This window comes from Blennius ocellaris (assembly GCF_963422515.1).
Source record: "Blennius ocellaris genome assembly, chromosome: 7".
NCBI classification, from domain to species: Eukaryota; Metazoa; Chordata; class Actinopteri; order Blenniiformes; family Blenniidae; genus Blennius; species Blennius ocellaris.
Window position 1 is genome coordinate 29,398,605 of NC_137656.1, and position 16,855 is coordinate 29,415,459.

Sequence of the window (16,855 nt, forward strand, 5' to 3'; positions counted from 1 at the left end):
TGCTGTACACAATAAAGAATGTACAGGAGTTGTGAAAGCTATGTGGGGGAAACGCTAAACACTCAAATAAATAAAATATAGTAATAAAATAGAAAGTAATAAAATAGCCATGAATAAATTAGTTATACACAACTTTTTCCACCTGAAATTTAGTGAAAGATCCAGTCTGAATTGCAAAGCCGCGTCGTTTTTCATTGTGAAAATCACTTTATGTGCAACACGAAGTATCCCACCCTGTCGCCCCAACACCTCTTCACACACATTATTCAAATGTTCCACAGCCATTACAGTAAACTTACAACCTCTCGAACTCTTCTGTGGCATTTTTCTTACTAATTCTGCAGCCACTGACAATAATCCGTTAACAGTTTATTTTGAGCTAGAGAGGCATCTTAACGCTGACCGAGCAGCCATCTGTGCATCAACGTGTTTCTATTTTCTGCTGCTTTACATTTTGAATGTGCCGAGACCTAATTCCACCTTAGGTTTGTATGACAAAATAGCAATTAAGGTAGATTGAGCTGAATACGTGAAAAGCTGAAGCCGAGAACGATATAGATATGATTTTGTCCTTCTTTCTCATCGTCTTTGAAACGATCATTCATTGACATGTAGGCTGAAGTCAAAGAAAATGTTTATATTTTATAAATGAACCCTCGGGCGATTTGCTATGCTGCCTGCCAGTCTCGGATCTCGGTGTGTAGTGTAGTGCTGTAATCTTGTCAGTATAATACAGGCGTTTAAGACGGGATCAGGCTGTCACCAGTGGCAGCACAATCCCCTTACCTGAGGCTGTGAGAGCTCGCACCAGTCTGGATCTCTGAGCTCTAACACCAGCCACTGGAAAGCCCCACTTTTCAAACATGCCCACTCAAAACCCTTTAGGTTTAACCACTAATACCCCCCCCCCCCCCCCGCCACACACACACACACACACACACACACACACACACACACACACACACACACACACACACACACACACACACACACACACACACTGTAAAAGAGAAGATCTGCTGAGAACCATTAAAGGTTTCTCATGAAGCCGTTTGTGTTGACTCCTAAAACAGGTGCAAAATGAAAAATGCTGAGACAGAGTTTACTTTTTCTGTCCACGAACAGGAAGTCCGGGATATGGTGGCACCTGTTCTCAAGAGCTTCCAGGCCCAGGTGAGTCACACTTCTTAACATTTGTGGGTTTCTTTTTATTTTTTATTTTTAATGGAAGTACAGATTCTGAAAGATGAAACAGACGGACTGAAAAAACAGCAGGGGTTTGATAAAGTCTTACCCTTGTGTGTGGGGACCCCGGTTTGAATCCTTGGTGCAGCAGTGATACGGCAGAAGTTCCAGGACTTGCTGTGGTGAGGAAGCAGCAGAATCAAAGCTTCCAGTATTAAACTGTTGAAAATACTAGCTTATGTTACAGTAGTTACCAACATGGAGTCTTGGCCCTCTTGAAGGTGACACCAGAGACACAAGGCTTTGGCCCTGTTTACGTGACAACACAAAAGTTGGTGACCAAGTTGGATTGTTATTACGGTGACTGTCAAAATAAAACTACGAAGTCCAGGAGGATATGGACTGGGAGTCATGATGCTCTGGAGGAAACATTGTTCTTATTGTACTTCTACTGAACAACTATTTATTACAACCATGGTGCACAGTAGCAGTTACCCCCGTTTCCACGGAGATGGAGTCGGGGCGTTTCCAAAAAGTTTAGTTTTCAAGGGCTCCGAGCACTATTGTCACGTAAACGGGGCCTAAGATGTTAGCACATGATTTAAAAAGTTGTTCAAATATTCCTTAAGTTAAAGAAAGCTTGGTTCGGGAATGACGTGGGCTTTTGTTGGTTAGTTTGTTTTGTGTTCTATGTTCACTCTGTGGAAAGTGTAGACTTTTGAAAAATATATAATTTTTTATTTTCTTAAGTAAGGGGCAGGTAAACATAACACATTTCTTTCTTCTGGCTGTTCCCTTCTAACCATGGAGGTGTTTATCAGGTAATTTAGGGTGTAGTACATTTTTTCTTTCTTTCATGAAAGGAACATGAATGAATGAATGAATGTGACTTATGACTGCATGATTGTGGCAGATGATAACTATATGACAAAAGTGACACAAACATAAGTAAACCAAACAGATTTCGATAAAGGCAGTTTGTTGCTCCATGCCCCTACTCTCAAAGGTCCAGTATTTGCAGACTGAAGAACACTGTTGTTCTAGTGAAGAACGACGTCGTGCAGCCAAACCTACAGTTTTAGTCATGTTGAGGAAATCCATGTTGCACAGCGGAGCAGCTAATAAACTTATGAGACAGATGAAACTACACAGTCTGAAGGCCAGACTGTAACATTCAGGCTCCAGGAAAAACTTTGCTGTTTAATTACATCATCATCAATAGCATTAGATTCAGTTAACATTCAAAGCCAATTTTTCTGATGATCAGCAAGAGGTTTTTTTTTATTTGGTCTTGAAGCTTTGGAAGAAAGTTTGATTACCACATAAGTTACCATTGTGAGCAAGATCCCTAACCAACCCGAGTGTGTGTAGTTAAGGTTGACTATAAATTAAAACAAGTGCAGGTAAACTAAATTTGAAAAAAAAGAAAACACTCTTTAAATATAATAACGTTGCATATTGTGATAACAATATTATTCACAATTAATCCATGTTAACAGGACTCGTTCTCCTTTTGTAATATACATCAACTGTTACTAAGCATCGTGTTTCCCCATCGCACGTTCTTCAACAACTTTATGGGTCATTGTATTCTCTGTGTGTGTGTGTGTGCGTGCGTGCGTGTTTCTGATACATTGTGCAGCCCTACTGACAAGTTGATTTTGCGAACAATATTTATTAATTTTATTTCCCTTTCCGAATTGACCCATCAGTCGCAGCAACGGAGCAGCACTCAGCGGTAGCTGGGGGGCGAGGATCTTACTCAGACCCCCAGTGTGCATGTTTTTGGGGAGTGTGGGAGTACCCAGAGGAAACCCGCTCACACACGTGGCTTCTACACACAACATGCAAACTCCATACAGAAAAGCCCCGCGCCATATTTGAACCCAGGAGAGGCGTGAGGCGAGAGATGGTAGTGCAGTGGTTAAATGCACGGCCCTGCAATATGAAACAGAAATGTTCCCTGTTAAAAGTTAAAAGTTACTGTAAATAAAAGGTTTTACTATTAGTGACTTTAGAAGTAGTAGATTACGTGATGTAAATGGTGTAACATTCATTACAACAAAAAAAGATTATTCCTAAACTGCAATTATGCAAAAATAATACCTAAAGTGCAGTAATCTGAGTATTCGTAATCCCTCACTTCCACCCCTGATTGTAGTATTTCTATCAATGATTTCCTCCATTTTATCTGCTAGTTTACTGAAAGGAGACACTGCTGCTGGATATTGCATGTGCATTGACCAGGGCGAGCGCTGCGTGCTCCTGGAATGAATGATTTGATAGATATGGGCGAGGAATCCATGGCATGCTTTTCATGTTGCTGCTCATCTGGTGCTTATTGACTGATGCCTTTTCTGTCAAAGTGAAGTAGCATCTATCTGCCATTAGATGATCAGATATCTGGCTTCTCATATTTTCTTGGCTGAGACAAGCCCTCATTTCCTGTTGTGATGGTACATTCGCTGTGCCCCCTCTGACGTCGCCATATTGGAAAAAGTCATCTGATACCTACCAAGACTCTGCTCCGGCCATTAAACCAAGGTCATAAATCACATTTGTGAGCCGCGTTATGCTCCGCAAAGCAGAGTCTTATGGAAATGATACCGCAAATATGTTTCCAGTCTCGTTCTCCCCACTCCCCCTCCTCGTCTAAACTCCGCTCCAGCGCTAACCTGAAAGCACCATCATCGGTAAACATGAGAACACTCAGCATGGATTGTTCAGATCTCCTGGAAGTGATTATTGGCAGCTTCTTTTTAATGCTTTATAATTGACTGTGCCCGAGCAGTCTGCGTTCCCTAGCAGGAGCCATCACGTTCAGTTCTGCACACGGCACGCACTTGGTGGTTGATTTCTGTGCTAATTCAATTACTCTCACTGTAAAGTTGCACAAATATCAGAAGCGCCCTTCTATATCTTTATTGTGCAAACAGGAACCCAAAGGATTAATTTAAGCACCATTGATGTCTGACAACTGGGAGTCTGGAGATGTTTCATAGTAGATAAAATAGATGGCTGATAATGAGAGATGATTTTTTTTCTTTCCTTGTTAGCTGCCGGCCTCTCTGGGTACTTCTCGGTCTCTCTTGTGTAACTTCCACGGCTTCTGCTCTGCGCATTGATAAGTAAGCCAGCTTGCCATGGAAGAAAAACCCTCGGCTGTTTTTTTTTAATCGTGAGCTGCACTGTGCGAGCACGCGACTCCGTCGCACCATAATAATCTAATCCTCTGGTGTTTTCTGATACACTTTGACCTTATTGGTAATGTCAAACAGCTTGCAGAGGCTTGTGAACTTTACCCAGCGGTAGTCGGCGCGACCTCGGCGTAAGCTGTGGGACCTGGACCTGCTGCTGCAGGGGAGAGCGCCGAGGAGAAGGTGGAGTTGGATGTGCTTGTTTGGCTGTGTGGTTTGGGATCGACTAAAGCTCCCCTGCAGCTGCACTGTACAGGTGGCGAATGATAGAAAAGTCCTGACATTTGTGTGTGTGTGTGTGTGTGTGTGTGCATCTGCGTGTGCGTGCATGCGTGCAAGGATGTATACGTGTGAGTAAGATCTGGGTCCTCTTCACCCCCCGCCGCCGTTCAGAGGCCCAGAGGAGCGCCTCGTGGTATTTGGACCCTCATCCTGCCACTTCTAAAGGAGAAGTTGGCTCCTTTGAAGTGTTTGCGACATGACAGGTTCTCTTTCTTTTCTTTTTTCATTTCAATGTTCCCCACCCACTTTTCCTCTCTTCTCCCGTCCAATCTCGCCTTCTAATTATCACTAACCAGGCGACTGATTAGAAACACGGTGCCGACCTAGTTTTTCTGCGGCGCTGGAGGAGGAGAAAGGGTTAATCCCAGAGCTGGTGGCTGTCATTGGTCGCTTCCCTCCTTCTTCTCCTCTTTTTCGTTCTGCTCTCTTCTTTTCTTTCCCTGGAAGTTTGCTAATGAGGTCCCGTCAGAGCTGAGGAGAGGTGTTAATTTGGCCTTGTGAAGTAGGAAGGAGATTAAGGACAGTGAGGAGCTGAGTTTACGGCTTAAAATACACCGCTGTCCTTATTAATCCACACGGCCCTGGGAGACCGGCGTTTTTGGTTTTATAATGAACATGGTCTTATAATGAAGGTAATTTTAATAAAAATTTACGGTGGAGAAGAGGGGATGGTACACGTCTCCATGGTCTCAGGCACACCTTTGGGGCTGAGGGATGTGACAGTTATTTCTCAAATAACCGATCACTGGAGGGACGGGCCCGTCGGACCCTGGCGTTCACACAACTTTCACACAGAGCTCCTGCCACCATCCAGACGCACAGAAAACAGTCCTCGCCAAGACTGTGCGGGCTACTCCATGCAATTTACACCTCCCCTCTCACTTTAAAGTGTAAACTCCCCTCAGGATAAACCTTTGTGAAGCTTGGAATAAAAAAAAGGAAAAAAAAGGAAACAGTGACAGATTCCTTGTGTTCAGAGCCCCCTACCCATCCCATCCCACCCCACCCTCTCTCCCACATCCGGACTATACGAATCTGAATTTCAGGCCCAAATTAACCAGTCATTCTATTTTTCTCCTCTCTTGATGTCATTTGGTGCTCTCAGAAAAAAAAAACAGCAGTATGGGTCCCTAATTGCTGAAACTTGCTTTACAATGATAATCCGTGGAGTAATTTAGCGTGCACAATGAGAGCTGTGGTGCTAGCGCAGATGGAGATTCTGATAAATAGTTTGTAACGTGTAATTAGCAGCTCTGCCGGTTACATACCATTAACCCCTCAAGCTCCGGACTCATTATTGGCCCTCATTATCAAGCAGCAAGGTACGATCAAGCTGACTAGACATCAAAAACATCAAACAGCTATTAAAGCTCTGCGAACTGGGGGCCGGCGGACACCTGTTTATGAGTCTAACTGTGCCATTTCTTCCCCTGAGGTTGGGAAGTGATGATGTGAGGGAAGACAATGTTTTTAGGTATGTTGCCATTGCTGGTGGTGGCGGTGGTTGTTTTCTGTGTGAGTGTGGGCAGTATCTTGACTCCACGGCAGTTTATTGACTCCATGAACTTAAAAGAGGAGATTTCAAAATGGCTGCTGTGGTTCACCTACGTGTGACTTTCAACAGCTCATCCAGGCCTCTGATTGGCTGAGTTGCATCTCTTTGCTGAAGAGAGTTCATCACGCAGCCTTAAGTTTTTTTTGCATCACTGTACTGACAGCATTGTTACTTGAATGAGTATCAGAATCTCCTCAGAATCTCTTTAGCTGGTGTCGCAGAGCAGCCGTGAGGCATTCAGGAACACTTCTGGTCGCCATACACCTGCATTTATGTGAAAACTGTAGGTACAACTTCTGCATGTCCCTGAGACAAACAGATCTGATGCATTAAAATAAAGTTCTAGTTGCACCTGAGGTTTTTCTGGTGGTTTTCACCTCAAAACTCTGTGAATGGAAGCAGCAGCCAAATCCACTTTCAGGGCAGTGGCGGTCCACAGGTAAGAAAAGAAAGCCGTGTGTGTACATGAGCAAGGTGCTCCAGTTGCAGGATTCACTGTATCTGGCATAAACTTTGAGCCAAATGTGTGGGTCATGTGATCCTATCGCTGGCACAATGTATCGCTGCCTTTCATTGTAACTGTAGTTCAGATTTAGCGTAAAAACAATATCCAGGCCGTCCTATGTGTGGACAAATTATGAACAAAGTTTTTAACGAGAGTATTTAGTTATTACCTTCGCCAACAGCTGTTGGGGTGAAAGTTATGTTTTTGTCCACGTGCATTTTGGTATGTATGTATGTATGACTGTATGTATGACTGTATGTAGTGGGATTTATGGTTGGTTATTAGCATTACATTATAGTAAGTAATAGATTACTGAAAGTAATAAATCACTGGAAGTCATTTTATGAAAAATATAAATTGTTAATGGAAGTAAACTGCCATTTACTCATTAACAAATTAACTAAAGTAATTGATTAATTACTCAAAGTTAATAAATTGTCAAAAATAATTTAAATAATGAAAATGTTTTAATTTGAATAAATATATTATTTATTCGTTAATAATAAAAGAGGCACCACCAGAGAATCTGGAAATAGCTAATACCAAAATATCAGTCTCATTTTTAAAAATGTTTATTCAAGTTAGTTAATATTTCTGTGTGAAATATAACAATCTTAAATAAAAGTGAAGGTGTAAGATTCTAGCACAGTGTTACAGACCAGTGGATGTCAATAATAAATACACAATAATTACCAGGAATGCTTCAATTCAGTTAACAGGCGTTTATTTACAAAAATGTATTAATTCATAAATAATTCAAAAACCACTTTATAAATCAACACATGTGAGTAGTACATGTCATCTAAGACACTGAAACACTTCAAATCAGGTGTTTAGAAGTACTTTAGCTTTTACAACAAAGATGGCAAACTTGACAAGACTTAGACAGTCTGTAAAGAATGTCATGCTGCTAAACCTGAACTAGTGTTCAGCACAGCAGGTGGTATTGACAATATCACGATATTATTGTGACAGCAGAGGCCGTCTGCTTCTTCATGAACATGTGGACTAACTCATCTCACCACATGGAATAAAGCACAAAGTTAGGTGTTGCAGTGAGAGTTGCATTTACAGACACATCTGTTTTCAGAAGTGTATTTTATTTCAATTTTATTTTTTCATGTTATTTACATTGAATATGACTCAGTGAGAGTCAGATATTGTCTGTTTACAGCAGCTGCTTCTGCCAAATAATAGTTTGCTTTTTTTTTTGTTGCATAAACAGTTGTGAAAGGCCGACCATGATAGTAATCTGGTTCCAAACCTCACCGCTGTGAAAAGACCTGTTTTTTGTGCTTTTTAAGAGGACAAAAAGAAGAAACATAAAGTGATGCATAATTCTACTAGATTATTAGCCAAATGTGAACTTTTTGTTAAATGTGCTGCTTATGAGTATTGCCTCTCGTACCATACAGAACTGCAGCTTCTTATTTTCTATTTACATTTTTGGTATAATTTCCTTGCATCTTGTTGTCGTATTGCAAGGAGATTCAATGAATTGCCAATGTAGTGTTTGGACATTCACAAGCCTGTGTGTATGTATGTATGTATTTTACCAACTTTTTGTAAAAACAATTAAGGGCATCCTCTGTTCAGGGATGGTTTTTGTCATCATCAAGGTTCCATCCATTTGATTCTGGGTCCCAGCAGCTCCTGGGGAGGTCAGACATTTAAGGCTGTTTTATGCTTGACGTGTCCGCGAGCTCCTCACGGCTCCGTGTGGCCAAATGACATCATTTCAGTGCCACGCCTCTCCATGCTGTCCTGTTCACTGACGTCACCTCCAGATGTTTCTGACTACATGGACGGAGACGTGTGGACAAAAAGGACTGAAGACAGTGATAAAGACACAAAAAGCATAAAGCTTCACATCCATCTTGGAACTCCGGAAACACAAGATTTGACTCCTAGACGTCAATTTGCTTCAGTGTCAGACTTCCAGAGAGGGAAAATGTTCTTTGAAACAATAGTTGATGCTGCGTTCTCCACTGCAGGACCTCCTGCTGGTGTCACAGAGAACAAGTCTACTTCTTCTGCTCTAACTTAATACTGCGGTGGAAGTGTGTTAGTGATGCACTGCCCCCTGCAGGTTGGGAGCAGGAGCCGCTTGTGGTATAAATGGTGCACACGTTCTCTCATGCTGATTCCTCACGTCTACGTTCTGCACGTCGCGCCGGTGCATCAAGCATAAAACAGTCTTTTCTCTGTCGTCGACAGGTTGGAGCTCCCCGGTGCTGTCAGTAGTCGCTGCCGTTAGCTGTCTGCTAGCACACTGCTAGCTCTGCCCCCACTCCACTTTCAGCCAATCACATAGGCAACGCAACAGAATGGGAATCAACACAGCATCATTTAACTTAACAATGAAACAACATGAAGCAATTCAAACAACCCTCACAAATGAAGGAAGGAGAGGTGTGGTGGATCAAATAAAATTGGTTTCCAAGGTGACATATGTGGCGTAGCGGAAAGTATGCGCTCTACCGAGTGCCCGTTTGACTTGTTAGTTTTTCAGTAGATTACAGAAACCATCCAGTAAGACCAGCTGATACATCCACCATGCAGAAAAAAAACCATTTCTATTATTCCCATGTGGCCGAACAGCCTGGAGATACACAATATAATTGGCATGTCATATGCATCAATCAGTTTTCACACAAAGTACCGGTATCCATATTCTCCATTAACAAATACTTGAGGTTTAATTGTACCTGAAAGCAAAAAACTAAGCTTGCACCATGTTAACAACTTGTTTTTGCAACTCATAGTGAGTCATCATGATAGAACTCACATAATATTCTCATTACTCTGCCACAGAAATGTTGGCTTTGTCTGTAGTTAAACTACTCATTCGTACATATGTCAGCATATGATATATGACATCAACATATCAGAAAAAGATATCGGCAAATCCTCCAAAATAAGAATTTGTTGAAACTTCATGAATGTACTGAAGGTTTAATGTGCTACTGGGGATGTAATAATGACCTGTCCTTTTTTTGCAAACGTTTTTTTATATCTCAATCATGAATCACCTGAATTTGTTTTTTCTGGGCAAATGTGCTCTATATACAAAATGAGAAACAGAAACAATGAATTCTTGAAACTGTTCAACCCTACCATAAATTCTCAATATTAGTTTAAACTGTATCACTCACTCACTCCGTGACCCGCTCATCACTCAAGTTCACAATCAGCAGAAAACACCAAGTAATCACAACTACATCAACTACAACAATACATATGCCATCTTCAACTCCTCCAACATTAAATAAGTGAATTATGAACTCTCACAGTTCCTGTAGGGACATTTTGTCAACTCGCTGGACACATTTTGGACAAATCAAACACCTATTTCACTTCTTGTGACACTAATATAATTCAACTCGACTTCACGGTGAGAGATGTACACTCTTTTCTTCAGTTTTGATAAGAATTCTTTGGAAAAGCTCACTTTCAAATGGTTAAACCAGTGATATGTTTCTTTAAAGCAAATTGAATCACATTGATCAACTAAACTTGATTCAGCTTGCTTTGAGATCTGGCACACCTGCAGATTACAGCACTGGCAATTTGACATAGCATTTGGACACGATTGGCATTTGATATATTTTGTTGTCTATTTCTTTGAATTTTAGGAGTTAACCACATGGAAAAGCATTGAAACTGTAAAACTATAAGAGAAAGGGCAAAACTGTGAATGTTGGTTCCTGCCAAGGCCAAAGTACTGCTCAAACTGTTAGTTTGGACCCTAGAACTCACTCCTGCACTCCTGTCAGTCCAGAATTGATCAAAATAACAAAAGAAAGCTGCTCACAGATGTTCGGGTTGTTTTACTCGTTTGCCCCGTTCCTCAAAAACATCTGCAGGTTTTGTTTTGCTCTCTTGAAAAGCTTGCAGGAGACGACGGTCCAGACCGGAGGCTGGGCTGAGCTCGGTGTCTCGTCGTTACGGCGGTCCTCAGCCACCGCGGCTCGCCCCGAGCTCAGCCGCCACACGGCGAGGTAGACAAACACTGCCTTTGATCATCCATCGAGTGACGACCAGTTCTTCCTCCTTTCTGATTAATTCCTGAAGAAAATGATAATTTCTCTTGAATGCATGAATATGTTATGAATAGTGGGATGAATCAAAGAGTAAAGGATGATAATTAATTACAGCGCAATGATAAAAGGCTGTGGGTGTTATGACGCAAGCTTCCTCCGTGTCATTATGAGAGGCTCCGTAATTACCTTTCTGCACGAGCCAGCGCTCCTGGCGGTGCTGGCGGTAAGAGTGCCGCTCGCTGAGTGACTCTAACGGTCATAAAGCTTTTCCCTACCTAATTGTCTGAGGGGCTCTATGGCACTTTCATAGATGAGGGAGTGCGCCGTTAGGAAAAATGCTCTGCGACGCTACAGCTTTTCCAGCTCAATGAAGACAGATCTTCATCGTGGGCTAAACCTTGCAGTTATTAGGTGCAGATTGCGCGAGTGGATGGCTAACTTGGGAAGGTGCGGTCCGAGTGAGTGAGCAGCACGGTCTGACACAAAGCAGCTTGTAGGCTACATGCGGCTATGGGACTGAGCTCATGTTGGTTTCTTTGCACACACTACATTATAGGCTCATATTTCTGTGCCGATAAAGCAAATCCCTGCATCCCAGTTACCTTTCACTAGTCTCTGTGTGTTATTATTCATGCCCTACCTTATGTAAGGGGCATTTACGCCACCCTCCTTCTCTTCTCACTCACTCACTCCCACTCTCCCATCCTCCCCCGCCTCCCCCCGGCTACGACCATCCTGCTCCACGCTGGGCTGACGAGGTATCTCTATTGCCCGTCTCCCACCCGGCTGTCTCAGGCTCATTGAGCAGCAGGCCAGGCCCAGGATCTCCAGGCCATTACCTATTCACAGCACGTCCAGGCCTCCAGCCTATTGTGGGCAACATAATGGGCTCCAGGGCCATGTAAACTACCGGCTCTCTGCTCCTGGTTTATCACTTGTGTCCTCGTCATGCTAAGGAGAGGGAACGAAGGTGGGAGGCCGAAAGGTAAGAGAGAGAGGGGGGGATGGAGGCATGGGAGTGTAATTGGACATTAGATAATACCTTCCTTGAGTCTTTTACGTCCTCTGTGTCTCCGGAGGGGGAATGGCCTCATCTGTTCTCCACATCAGCACAGAAAAGCTGCTTTGACCCAAACTTAATACACTTCTGTTCACTTACTGTTTCAGCCTTTATTGCTTTAAAGTTTGCTCTCATCGATTATGATTTATCAAAGCTGGATAAGTTCATGTATTTGTTTTGAATCAAACATGGTTTTGTCTCATATAATGCGAAACTTTTTTTTCCTCCTTTTGTCGAGAGGTTTCATTTCTGATATCCATTGTACATCAGAAAACCACTCGACAGCCTGTTTACAGTCGCCGTCCTTGTTTTCATATTTACATTCACTTATGTACCCGTTGAAATAACTATTTATTGACCCGCGTTTGTTTTAACTACAGTACTTTCAAAGTGAGCCTGTGTAACTTTGGCTGAGTGCTGGACGCAAGTGACGTTCCCAGTATAATGATGGACGCTCAGACAGTCGAACACGGAGGAGATATTAAAGACCGTGGGATAGTCTAGAAACTTAATTCTAAGATCAGCGCAGATGCAAACTAATTAATATACTGAAAAAGCATCTTCATAGTTTGTGATTTTAGTCTGTCTGAGACGAGATGAGCAATCATGACAGTAACTTTTCTGGCGGTCTGAGGACTTAGGTTTTCATGGTTGTTGAGAAAATGGTCTGAGATTGTCGCGACACAACATGTGGACATTATGACTGCTGCCTCAACTACTAATCAATGCATCACCAGTGTGATACCCAAACAATGGGCTGGAGATGCTCACTGGTATAAAGCACCAACTGATGTCAATTTATCATTCTCCTTTACAGAGCTTTTTACTTTCACTTAAATGCGTCGCGAATTGCTCAATTATGGTGAACTTGAACATTTACTCCCTTTTTGAAATAACTGTCGCTAGCTCAAGATGATATACATTGATGAAAGATTTCTGACAGCCCCAGAGGTGGACTTGGATGTAGGGAAATAAAAAAAAGTCTACAGATCACCTCCAATATTTTATTGAATCTTTCATGGCTTAAGATCTATCCGTGTTGAAAATCTCGCCAAAATCAGTGCAGTAGTTTTGACGTAATCTTGCTAACAGACATACAGATGAATCTACGCCGATGATTTTATTCCATCCTTGGCAGACGTAGTCGCACATTGTGTTGAAGCCTGAAAACTAGCAAATAAATATCACCATATGAGATGTTTATGTTTGGATAAGTTTATATTGTGATGAACAGATCACAGATCTATCTTATACATAGCTGCATATAGCAGATTCATAGTGTTTGTATTTATGAGTTGTGATGCACGATACTGATAACAGTATTAGGTCTGATACTGTGTGATACTCATGAAAAGCTCTACAATACAAGCAAGCGAGCAATAATGTACAGGTTTTATACAGCGCTTTTCTAGACACTCAAAGATGCTTTACATTGTATTATTCATTGATTCCATACTGGATGGTGGTAAACTACGTCTGCAGCCTCAGCTTCTCTGGAGCACACTGATGGAGTGAGGCTGCTAATCTGCACCATCGGTCCCCACCAACCACTCTCTCTCTCACTACATTCACCCTCTGACCACCATGGTGGTCAGAGGGTGAATGTAGTGAGAGAGTGAGTGGTTGGTGATGGACAGAGGGTGAATGTAGTGAGAGAGAGAGTGGTTGGTGGTGGTCAGAGGGTGAATGTAGTGAGAGAGAGAGTGGTTGGTGGTGGTCAGAGGGTGAATGTAGTGAGAGAGAGAGTGGTTGGTGGTGGTCAGAGGGTGAATGTAGTGAGAGAGAGAGTGGTTGGTGGTGGACAGAGGGTGAATGTAGTGAGAGAGAGAGTGGTTGGTGGTGGTCAGAGGGTGAATGTAGTGAGAGAGTGAGTGGTTGGTGGTGGTCAGAGGGTGAATGTAGTGAGAGAGAGAGTGGTTGGTGGTGGTCAGAGGGTGAATGTAGTGAGAGAGAGAGTGGTTGGTGGTGGTCAGAGGGTGAATGTAGTGAGAGAGTGAGTGGTTGGTGGTGGTCAGAGGGTGAATGTAGTGAGAGAGAGAGTGGTTGGTGGTGGTCAGAGGGTGAGAGAGTGAGAGAGAGAGAGAGAGAGTGGTTGGTGGTGGTCAGAGGGTGAATGTAGTGAGAGAGAGTGGTTGGTGGTGGTCAGAGGGTGAATGTAGTGAGAGAGAGTGGTTGGTGGTGGTCAGAGGGTGAATGTAGTGAGAGAGAGAGTGGTTGGTGGTAGACAGAGGGTGAATGTAGTGAGAGAGAGAGTGGTTGGTGGTGGTCAGAGGGTGAATGTAGTGAGAGAGAGAGTGGTTGGTGGTGGTCAGAGGGTGAATGTAGTGAGAGAGTGAGTGGTTGGTGGTGGTCAGAGGGTGAATGTAGTGAGAGAGAGAGTGGTTGGTGGTGGTCAGAGGGTGAGAGAGTGAGAGAGAGAGAGAGAGAGTGGTTGGTGGTGGTCAGAGGGTGAATGTAGTGAGAGAGAGTGGTTGGTGGTGGTCAGAGGGTGAATGTAGTGAGAGAGAGTGGTTGGTGGTGGTCAGAGGGTGAATGTAGTGAGAGAGAGAGTGGTTGGTTGTGGTCAGAGGGTGAATGTAGTGAGAGAGAGAGTGGTTGGTGATGGACAGAGGGTGAATGTAGTGAGAGAGAGAGTGGTTGGTGGTGGTCAGAGGGTGAATGTAGTGAGAGAGAGAGTGGTTGGTGGTGGTCAGAGGGTGAATGTAGTGAGAGAGAGAGTGGTTGGTGGTGGTCAGAGGGTGAATGTAGTGAGAGAGAGAGTGGTTGGTGGTGGACAGAGGGTGAATGTAGTGAGAGAGAGAGTGGTTGGTGGTGGTCAGAGGGTGAATGTAGTGAGAGAGTGAGTGGTTGGTGGTGGTCAGAGGGTGAATGTAGTGAGAGAGAGAGTGGTTGGTGGTGGTCAGAGGGTGAATGTAGTGAGAGAGAGAGTGGTTGGTGGTGGTCAGAGGGTGAATGTAGTGAGAGAGTGAGTGGTTGGTGGTGGTCAGAGGGTGAATGTAGTGAGAGAGAGAGTGGTTGGTGGTGGTCAGAGGGTGAGAGAGTGAGAGAGAGAGAGAGAGAGTGGTTGGTGGTGGTCAGAGGGTGAATGTAGTGAGAGAGAGTGGTTGGTGGTGGTCAGAGGGTGAATGTAGTGAGAGAGAGTGGTTGGTGGTGGTCAGAGGGTGAATGTAGTGAGAGAGAGAGTGGTTGGTGGTAGACAGAGGGTGAATGTAGTGAGAGAGAGAGTGGTTGGTGGTGGTCAGAGGGTGAATGTAGTGAGAGAGAGAGTGGTTGGTGGTGGTCAGAGGGTGAATGTAGTGAGAGAGTGAGTGGTTGGTGGTGGTCAGAGGGTGAATGTAGTGAGAGAGAGAGTGGTTGGTGGTGGTCAGAGGGTGAGAGAGTGAGAGAGAGAGAGAGAGAGTGGTTGGTGGTGGTCAGAGGGTGAATGTAGTGAGAGAGAGTGGTTGGTGGTGGTCAGAGGGTGAATGTAGTGAGAGAGAGTGGTTGGTGGTGGTCAGAGGGTGAATGTAGTGAGAGAGAGAGTGGTTGGTTGTGGTCAGAGGGTGAATGTAGTGAGAGAGAGAGTGGTTGGTGGTGGTCAGAGGGTGAATGTAGTGAGAGAGAGAGTGGTTGGTGGTGGTCAGAGGGTGAATGTAGTGAGAGAGAGAGTGGTTGGTGGTGGTCAGAGGGTGCATGTAGTGAGAGAGAGAGTGGTTGGTGATGGACAGAGGGTGAATGTAGTGAGAGAGAGAGTGGTTGGTGGTGGTCAGAGGGTGAATGTAGTGAGAGAGAGAGTGGTTGGTGGACAGAGGGTGAATGTAGTGAGAGAGAGAGTGGTTGGTGGTGGACAGAGGGTGAATGTAGTGAGAGAGAGAGTGGTTGGTGGTGGTCAGAGGGTGAATGTAGTGATAGAGAGAGTGGTTGGTGGTGGTCAGAGGGTGAATGTAGTGAGAGAGAGAGTGGTTGGTGGTGGACAGAGGGTGAATGTAGTGAGAGAGAGAGTGGTTGGTGGTGGTCAGAGGGTGAATGTAGTGAGAGAGAGAGTGGTTGGTGGAGGTCAGAGAGTGAGAGAGAGAGAGAGAGTGGTTGGTGGTGGACAGAGGGTGAATGTAGTGAGAGAGAGAGTGGTTGGTGGTGGACAGAGGGTGAATGTAGTGAGAGAGAGAGTGGTTGGTGGTGGTCAGAGGGTGAATGTAGTGATAGAGAGAGTGGTTGGTGGTGGTCAGAGGGTGAATGTAGTGAGAGAGAGAGTGGTTGGTGGTGGTCAGAGGGTGAATGTAGTGAGAGAGAGAGTGGTTGGTGGTGGTCAGAGAGAGAGAGAGAGAGAGAGAGAGAGAGTGGTTGGTGGTGGTCGAGGGGCCAATGGTCCAAAATGGCCGCCTCTCTTCCATCAGTCTCCAGAGCAGCTGAGGCTACAGACGTAGTTCACCACCATCCAGTATGGAGTGAATGAATAATGCAATGTAAAGTGTCTGTGAGTGTGTAGAAAACCAATGTATAAAACCTGTGTTATTATTATTAAATGGAAATCGAACCAGCAGTTTTCTGATTGGGAGACGACCACTCTGACTGAGCCATGTCGCCCCACTGAGCACTCAGTGACGTCATGTATCAACAACATCGCCCGCAGGTACGCAACAGGGCAAGAGCAATGCCATTGGTTTGGGGATTCCTTAATAATAAAGAGAATGACAGAAGAAAGACAAACCACAAATTCTGTTTTGCCAACAGATCAAGAGGAAGCAAAATGTAGGTTAACATATATAATACCAGCAACATAATTCGCGGAGACATTTGGACGAGGAGAGTTAGACTATTGTTGCTCAGTAGTTTCACTCCTCTGTGAATCCAGCAGCACCAAGCTGTGCTACATGCTACATGCTAAAGCGTTTCAGGGCTCACACACCAGAGATGCTACATGACTATAGTATGACTATTACTGAGCATGTGTTGGCACACATCAAGTATACATTACTTGCAGTTGCCAAACCTGTCACACTTATTCAGTTCCTATATTGAACTCAAGATGGCTTGAGTATATACTGTGTG

At 43.9% G+C, this 16,855-nt stretch overlaps 1 protein-coding gene across 1 annotated transcript in view; it reads left to right on the top strand.

Annotated features, from left to right (window-relative positions):
• Positions 1–16,855, top strand: part of cux2b (cut-like homeobox 2b) — a gene marked incomplete at its 3' end in the record, with an annotated part of 161,918 nt that overhangs the window by 53,691 nt on the left and 91,372 nt on the right. Inside the window, exon 3 of the mRNA XM_080500185.1 lies at positions 1,126–1,173. Within this exon, the coding sequence (XP_080356311.1) occupies positions 1,126–1,173 (48 nt within the window). The remainder of the gene's footprint in view (positions 1–1,125; positions 1,174–16,855) is intronic.